Source organism: Helianthus annuus, chromosome 13, assembly GCF_002127325.2.
Source record: "Helianthus annuus cultivar XRQ/B chromosome 13, HanXRQr2.0-SUNRISE, whole genome shotgun sequence".
Lineage (NCBI taxonomy): Eukaryota > Viridiplantae > Streptophyta > Magnoliopsida > Asterales > Asteraceae > Helianthus > Helianthus annuus.
Genome location: NC_035445.2, coordinates 144,240,109 through 144,248,235, shown reverse-complemented (window position 1 = coordinate 144,248,235; position 8,127 = coordinate 144,240,109). Strand labels below are relative to the sequence as shown.

The following is an 8,127-nucleotide window of genomic DNA, read 5'->3' as shown; positions in this document are numbered from 1 at the left end:
CAAGCAATCCTCCTAGCCATCCTTCACGTATGTAAGCCACGGATTAGACTAGGAATTCCCAACAAATTGCTAGATGTCTTTCTAATTTTAAAATCTGATCAAATTATGTTGGAGCCAATTAGATCGATCACCAGATAAAACCCGCACACAAGAAAAAGAAAAACAAGAACAAGATTATAGTGACCCCTCAAGATTAGAGACTTTAATCATCCAGGTTATTTCTTTCTGTTGACGCCATATTTGGCTCGCTAATGGTCGCTAAGTGTAACGTTGTGGTTCTTTTAAAGATTCTAATAAATATAACTAATTACTATCTTTTACCAGATAAAAACATTCCCATTTTTTTGTTATTCTTATAGATCTGACCATGCTAATAGGATCTTTGAAGTTTGAAAAGCTATCAGATTCCAGAACACATATTAATAGATTCTCTTTTAAATCACTTAGAATAGAAAATGTTAATCTATGTTTTGAAGCAACAAAAAACCTTAATCACTAGGACAAAAAGAAAACATTTCATTTAACATAAGTAAAACGTTATATTACACTAATGTCGATCAAGTACAGACCAAGACAACGTTTTATTTATGTGATACTTTAGCCAATCATCTTATACTACGTTAGTATGTTTGGCTTATTGTTATATATATTACAAGCACACATAACTGGAATACTCAGCGGCTGCAACCTTATTTTTAATTACATTGATCGCACTATCTAAATGTCGAGATAGAAAATGGCACTGAAAGTTGGAGTGTTGCCTTCTGCATCAATACTTACTTTTGTAGCATAACCTTCAAAACTTGCTTGACATTCAGTACCAGAAGCCTTAAGCTTTTCCAAGAATGCATCCCGAACAGTAGGGTCATCATAATATCCCGGATCATTCATCTCACAATAAGCCTGCAACATTATGTTGTATTAACATTTTTTCAATTTGTTGCATGTTATACAATATATTATGATATTACAAGAAAAATGGCTTACAGTGTTTTTTCTGTTCCAAGGGTTATTCCAAGCGATTATTGAATCACAGCACTCCTGGATGTTGTACACAAGAGCACCAATTGATCCTTGGCGGTTTGAGCCACGAGTGCCAACATGTTCAAAAATAGCCCACTGCCCGTTTTGGATGTTAACGGGGTACTGCCCAATCATTTTTCCCTCCCAATCGTATGCAGTCACATAAGTTACAGGGTCACCTGTGGCATTGTAAATCCTGCCAAGTGTGGTGCTAACAGTAGCTGCGTTGGCCCCTCCTGCTGCGGCTTTCTGAGAGTGGATCGAAGCCTGCAACACCTGGTCGAGCTTGCCATCGGCGTTTTGGTAGTTCTTGGCTGCTTGGGCCCTTTGGGTACGAGTTCCTTGAGTTATTGGTCTGCCAAACACACGAACCGCTGTTGCTGCCATTTTTAGTCTGAAGTGGTGTTACAAATTAAGCAAGACAATATTTGGTTTTGTTTTGTTTGAATATTTATGTCATGGGGGTTGCGCCTATTTATAAGCCTCGTGGGGACTAGGTACCCCTGATCCTAAGACACCGATCCCATATAAGTCGTTTTCCATATTTGCATAATGTGAAGGCGTATATATTCCTTGTTTTGCTTTTGTTTAAAGCCACATATTTTGATTAATGCATGTCACGATAGTGATGTACATTTCATAACCCCATTATCGTTATCTATTGAATATCAAGGATAAATTCTCTCTAACACATAAGGAAGAAATTAACTTGCATATAGTTCACATTATCGGTTGAAAGAAGAACTTATAAGTCACATAGTTTTATGTGATTTAAAGTCGGTTCCAACAACACGAGCCAACAAGTACTTTATCACGGTTATTGATATTGAATAGCGTAATATATTATTAAATATGTATACTTAGTTAAGAGTAAAAGAAAGTCAAAATTGTACGTAAGGGGTAAGGGGTAAGGAGTGATAGAGGGGGTGAATATGTGTCGCATCTTAAATGAAATGGTGAATGTCATCTTAATAAGCTAAAGATCAAATTAGACCATGTTTGTGGAAACTATATCGTAAGGTTACGCCAAAACAAAATAGAAGATGTGGACATACAGAGAATCTATTAACTTATACATGCACTACTATACTATTTAACATAACATGCAAACCATATACAACACTAAAAACTAAAGATATTTGTTAAAAACATAATCGATTTTATAAAATAAGTTATTCTTCCCACTTTATGTTCTTACATATAGTCTAATCTCATTGTCAGCGATGATCACATGGTCTTTAAAAAAAATCAAAGGACCTTTACTGACGGAGTCAGCGATGATCACATGGTCTTTAACAAAATCAAAGGACCTTTACTGACTGACATATCTGTAATTATCGTCGGCATGTGCTTTCGGTAAAGGTCCTAGGAAAAATCGGTGAATATAGTGAAATAACCTGTAGATCAGCGCTTATTTTTAGTATTTTGTATTTTTGTAATGTTCAAAACGCATCTGTTAGAGACGTTTTGGTGATTTAAGATAAATCACCAACGAAATTTTTGAAAACATTTTTTTGAGTAATGTGTCCGTATCATGGTGTTTTAGTTTTATGTAATTAAGGTTTTGATCTATTGGTCGGTGAGCCAGAGATCAAGGACGTTGATGAAATTTTCGTTGATTATAAGCATGGAATCATCTTAAATTTAGAAAAAAAAATATTAGAGAAAAATATATAAAAAAATTATGTATACTTGAATAAGAAAAATAAACTTTAGAAAAAATATGAAAAATTTATGTATGTCAAAAAATTTATGTCAAAAAATTCATGAAATTAATAGATTAGGGTTTTCTATTCAGAAGGAGATGGTAGCGCAGTTTGTTGCTCATCTACGTTCTTATGTAATTTGCCCCGGTGATTGGAATGAAATTATAAATCATTGTTTATGAAAAAAATCTAATAAATTGTGATTCAACAAAAATAACTAAATCATTTTATCATAGTATCTAAATACTTATGCTTGGCTATTCTTTTTCCATTTATAGACTTCAACTTTGATCAAAAGAATTGATCGAAAAACGTTAATGGTCCAAACTTTAAATATGAAGCAACCGGTTTCTTTATCATATTGATATATATCTATTGTGGTAAGTGGTAACATTAGAATAAATTTTGTTCTGATGCTCAAAGTAGTATCACCATCATCATCACTAGATGCACATTTGAAACCTTGTTCATAAATACTAAAGTTACAAAGCTAAGAACAAATTATCAACAAGGAACTTTAATCCCATTATTTTTGTCTGTTCTCATAATACGTGACAGATGTCCGAATAATGGTATCTTTGCAAAGTAATGTGACTGCAAAAAAAAAAAAAAAAAAAAGACAACGGTCCAGAATTTGTTTTATATACATATACAGATATAGATGTAAATCGTTTATTCTGTGTTTTTATAGTAAAAAACAAAAGATTTATAGATCATATATTCGTTACATCTTGTTTGGCTAAAGAAGTGGTCATAGTTGTACGAGTTTGAAGGGGACGTGATTGACCGAATTTTATGCATGTGGACTTTGAACGTTGGAGTTTGCTTGAAATTAGGAGTACATGGACTTAGTTTATTTATAATGTGTTTATTATTTATATTATATATAGGGAGTAGAAGTAGCTCTATTTTTGTACCCCTTTTCTGTGATTATCGAACATTGTTTCTTGTTCACTTTCTTTTACACATTAATATTACATACTTACGTGAGAGTATTGTGTGACCTGATCCAACATATATATGGTCTGAATTTGAATATGTTGGTTTTCTGTATCTCCAAACTTGCATTATATCGTAGACTTTTTAAATTAAATGATAGTAAATATATTGAGTTTTAGATTATACTTAGTTGACACTTGACAATTATTAAATATGATTTTCCTTTTGAAGTTAAACAAAAAAAATTGCACTTTATTTGAACCAGAAGCACATAGAAAACAATTTACCAAGACCATAAAAAGTTAACTAGACATATTTGATATGAATGTGACTAAAAATGAAATTAACCTGTATTGTTCCATATGAATATTGCCGCAATATATGAAATCAACATTCTATTAATCTTGCCTTTTCACTGTTAAAAATTGGGCATTATAGAAAAAGGTTGCAAATTGGTTGTAAGATATGTGACTGCAAAAAAGGGTTGCTAAATTATATGGTGAAACAATTTGTGGTCCCAAAATGAAATTACCCATAGAGGTTGATGCCGCCGCATTTAAGTCGCAAAAGACTATTTGCGAACGAAAATGGGGTAACAAATGCCCAGTTTTCTTCTACTAGTGTTTCATATATTTTGTAAAGCTTTTTAGATGAGTCAAATATGAAAGGCTAAGAAAAGAACAAAAACCATTTCAATTAGGTATGAAATATGTTTACTCTAACTCTAAAGGTGCAACAGTAGTAGACAATCGGATGCTTAGAACATTAACATATATGCAACAGTTTAAGAATGAAAAAAAAATATTTAATCTTCCACAAATAGACAAATTAAATTGCCAATGTGAGGCAAGCCCACTTAATAGAGACACATGTCTCTTAAAGAGAAGATCTCGGCTAGTTTAAATTTAGGCAAATGTAGTTTAGAATAATAGTATAAAGTAGAATAGGAGTAACATTTGAGTTAAAAATTATAAAAAGATAAATTAAACAGTTAACAAAGACAACTTCTAAGACAAGGATATTTTATAAAGGGAAATTAGAAAATGATGCATTACAAAAAAAAGACCAAAGCAATACCACCTTAAACAACCACTACAACAACTTCTAAACAAAAACACATGATATCAATACACCCTACCAGTATTTGTTTCTATAGTTTCTTATTGCTGAAACACCCTACCGATATTTGTTTCTATAGTTTCTTATTGCTGAAACATATTTTGTTTTCAGTACCGTGACCAATCAAACTCATTCCGACCGAACAACATAGGTAGTTCGATACCGGTATTGTTATTAACAGAATTGCTATCGGTATTCATTTTTAGGGTTTTTGATCAATCTAACATATTTTGTTTCTTTTCAGATATAATCTTTTGTAAAATTCTGAACATATCGTTGCGGAATGCTTATTTTTGTCTACATTTCTATTAATTTATTCAAAACCGAACAGTTGCAACTCACGGACATAAACCATTTCGTTGAACTACAAAATGGAACAATAAATTTTCAGAGATTAAGAAAGCTTGAATAAGGTGTCTGTATACAGAAAGCTCTAAATACTTATCCAGTGTTAAATATCATTCATATGTCCATGGCGTGAAGCGACAATTCAAATGTCCAGACGACCAAGGGTTCAAGTTGAATGCTTACTTATTTAGACACTAGCCTTTTGTATCTAAACTCAAAAAGACACAAAAAGACAAAAAAATACCTCAAGTCACTATTTACTCAAGTTGGTAATTGTAACTGTAGTATATATGATATAATTTTTAATTTTTAATTTTAATTATGTAATATGTAATTAGTATATTATTTGTATTATTATTACTTTTAAGCAAATTTATTTTATATGGAAATTTTTAGATACGGTGTTTTATTAAATTTCGAATATACCAATGCAACGTACTTATTTTTATAAACATCTAGATATAAAGTTTAATTAATGTTGTAAATAGTAATGTACAAGTAATCCATATTCAAACGTAAATATTATCAAAGTTGCCTAACCTTTTAGTATTTTTTTTTTTTGTATAAAGTGATGTTTACCTTTCTTGTTATTTTAGTAATATAATATAACATTTTATAAATTTCGATTATATGGTTGCAACGTGCTTATTATTAACATACGATTCAATAAAAGTTCAATTTGAACGGGTTAAATATATTTCATTTTTTGTTCTTTACCGTGACGAACTGAACCAATACTGTCCGAACAACATTCGTACCGGTACAATATTCGTTTTTATGGTTTAGTCTATGTTTCTGTGTAATTTTATTTAAAACCAAAGCGTCGCAACGAACGGACATAAGTCACTTCGTTGAACTACAAAATGGAACAATAAGTTTCCAGAAATTAAGAAAGCTTGAATAAGGTGTCCTGTAAATATAGAAAGCTCTATATACTTATCCAGTGTTAAATTAAATATCATTCACATGCCCATGGCTTCACGTTCGATTCAAATGTCCGGCCGACCAGGGTTCAAGTTGAATGCTTACTTATCTAGTAGGTTTTAACTTTTAAATTTCTTCATTGTTGTAAAACCATTCATATGTTTGTTAATGTTATTTGTTTGTATTTAAAACACGTTATGGTTACACTAGTGTCGATCAAGTACAAACCAAGACAACTTTTTATTCATGTGAAACTTTAGCCAATCATCACCTACTATAGTTGGCTTATTGTATATTACTACAACCACACATAGTACTGGAATACTAGATCAGCGGCTGCAGGTTTCCATCACGTTGCCTTATTATTATTATTACATCTATCTAGACGTCGAGATAGAAAATGGCACTGTAAGACGGAGTGTTGCCTCCTGCGTCGATACTCACTTTTGTAGCATAACCTTCCATACTTGCTTGACTTTCAGTACCAGAAGACATAAGCTTTTCCAAGATTGCATCCCAAACAGTAGGGTCATCAAAGTATCCAGAATCATTCATCTCACAATAAGCCTGCAAGCAAACATTAATTTATATTAATTTTTTTTCAATTTGTTACATGTTATACAATATATTAGGATCGATCGATATTACAAGAAATATGGCTTACAGTGTTGTTTCCACTAGTGGAAGTTTTCCAAGGGTTGTTCCAAGCAATCATTGAATCACTGCAATCTTGAATGTTGAACACAACAGCAGCGACTGATCCTTTGCGGTTAGTGCCACGAGTGCCAACATGCTCAAAAATAGCCCACTGCCCATTTTGGATGTTCACCGGGTACTGCCCAACGACATTTCCCTGCCAATCGTATGCAGTCACATAAGTTACAGGGTCACCCGTGGCATTGTAAACCCTGCCAAATGTGGTGCTAACGGTAGCTGCGTTGGCCCCACCCACAGCCGCTTTCTGAGAGTGGATTGAAGCCTGCAACACCTGGTCGAGCTTGCCATCGGCATTTTGGTAGTTCTTGGCTGTTTGGGCCCTTTGGGTACGAGTTCCTTGAGTGATTGGTCTGCCAAACACACGAACTGCGGTTGCTGCCATTGTTTGTTGATCTCAAGTGGTGTTATTACAAATCAAGTTGATGTTTTGTTTGAATATTAATGCATGGGTGTTGCCCTTATTTATAAGCCTCCAGAGACAAGGTACACCTTATCCTAAGCAGCCCCCCAAGTCTTTTTCCATATTTGCATTATTTGATGGCCGTATATATTCCTTGTTTTGCTTCAGGTTAAAGCCATATTATTTGATTAATGCATGATAGTGATGTACATTTCATAATCCCACGTTATCATTATATGTTGAATTTCAAAGATTAAATCACTCAACACTACACTAAGATGAAATTAGATTGATATAGTTGATAGTTCACAATATCGATCGGTTGGGAGAAAAACTTATAGTTCACATAGATTTATGTGATTTAAATTTAGTTCCAACAATATGAGCCAATAAGTACTTTATCATGGTTGCTGGTAATTAAAAATAAAAGAAAGTCAAGACTGCACATACGAAGCGATATATATCTATTGTGAACCAACTACCGTTCATACTATTATTGTAAGTTTGTTACTACCCATGCTACTTCTACTACTCGATCCTCCTACTATTGCTAGCTACTCTCACTCCTACTTTTTCGAGTCTTTTATAAACATAAAACTTTGTTCACTAATGTAATGTAATTTTCCGTTCAGAATGTCGGTTTTCTATAATTCGTCTTTCCAGTTCGGAAAAGGAAAAAATATCAACCATCATCGCTAAACTTGCATTAAGATTTAAGTCATAAACTATTTGCATTGAATGAGACGACATATATTTTATTTTAGGTTATGATTCATTCAAATTAACAAATCGGAAAATCAGAATTGTTTGGTTCTTTATTTGAACCATTTTTAAGTACATAGCATATTTACCATGACCCAAAAAAAAAAAAAAAAAATCTACCAGATACGTTATATTTGATCAACGTGTGGAAATAAAAAAAAATTATGTATGCGTTAAACATGAAAAACA

At 32.7% G+C, this 8,127-nt stretch overlaps 2 protein-coding genes across 2 annotated transcripts; both read right to left on the bottom strand.

The window, feature by feature from the left end:
- Positions 1–496: 496 nt before the first annotated feature.
- On the bottom strand, positions 497–1,489 carry LOC110899612 (23 kDa jasmonate-induced protein). Its single transcript, XM_022146496.2, has 2 exons — positions 988–1,489; positions 497–903 (listed from the first exon to the last, which is right to left on the bottom strand). Exons 1-2 carry the CDS (start codon positions 1,408–1,410, stop codon positions 718–720), a joined length of 609 nt encoding a protein of 202 aa, XP_022002188.1. The 5' UTR covers positions 1,411–1,489; the 3' UTR covers positions 497–717.
- A 4,729-nt stretch (positions 1,490–6,218) lies between these two features.
- LOC110899613 (23 kDa jasmonate-induced protein) lies at positions 6,219–7,299 on the bottom strand. The gene is made up of 2 exons (XM_022146498.2): positions 6,724–7,299; positions 6,219–6,626 (listed from the first exon to the last, which is right to left on the bottom strand). Exons 1-2 carry the CDS (start codon positions 7,156–7,158, stop codon positions 6,441–6,443), a joined length of 621 nt encoding a protein of 206 aa, XP_022002190.1. The 5' UTR covers positions 7,159–7,299; the 3' UTR covers positions 6,219–6,440.
- Between the last annotated feature and the right edge of the window lie 828 nt (positions 7,300–8,127).

Coding starts and splice junctions, on each gene's coding strand:
- LOC110899613 (XM_022146498.2), bottom strand. CDS start 7,158: ATGGCAGCAACCGCAGTTCGTGTGTTTGGCAGACCAATCACTCAAGGA. Junction 6,627..6,723: donor CCACTAGTGGAAACAACACT/GTAAGCCATATT, acceptor GTTTGCTTGCAG/GCTTATTGTGAGATGAATGA.
- LOC110899612 (XM_022146496.2), bottom strand. CDS start 1,410: ATGGCAGCAACAGCGGTTCGTGTGTTTGGCAGACCAATAACTCAAGGA. Junction 904..987: donor CTTGGAACAGAAAAAACACT/GTAAGCCATTTT, acceptor ATAATGTTGCAG/GCTTATTGTGAGATGAATGA.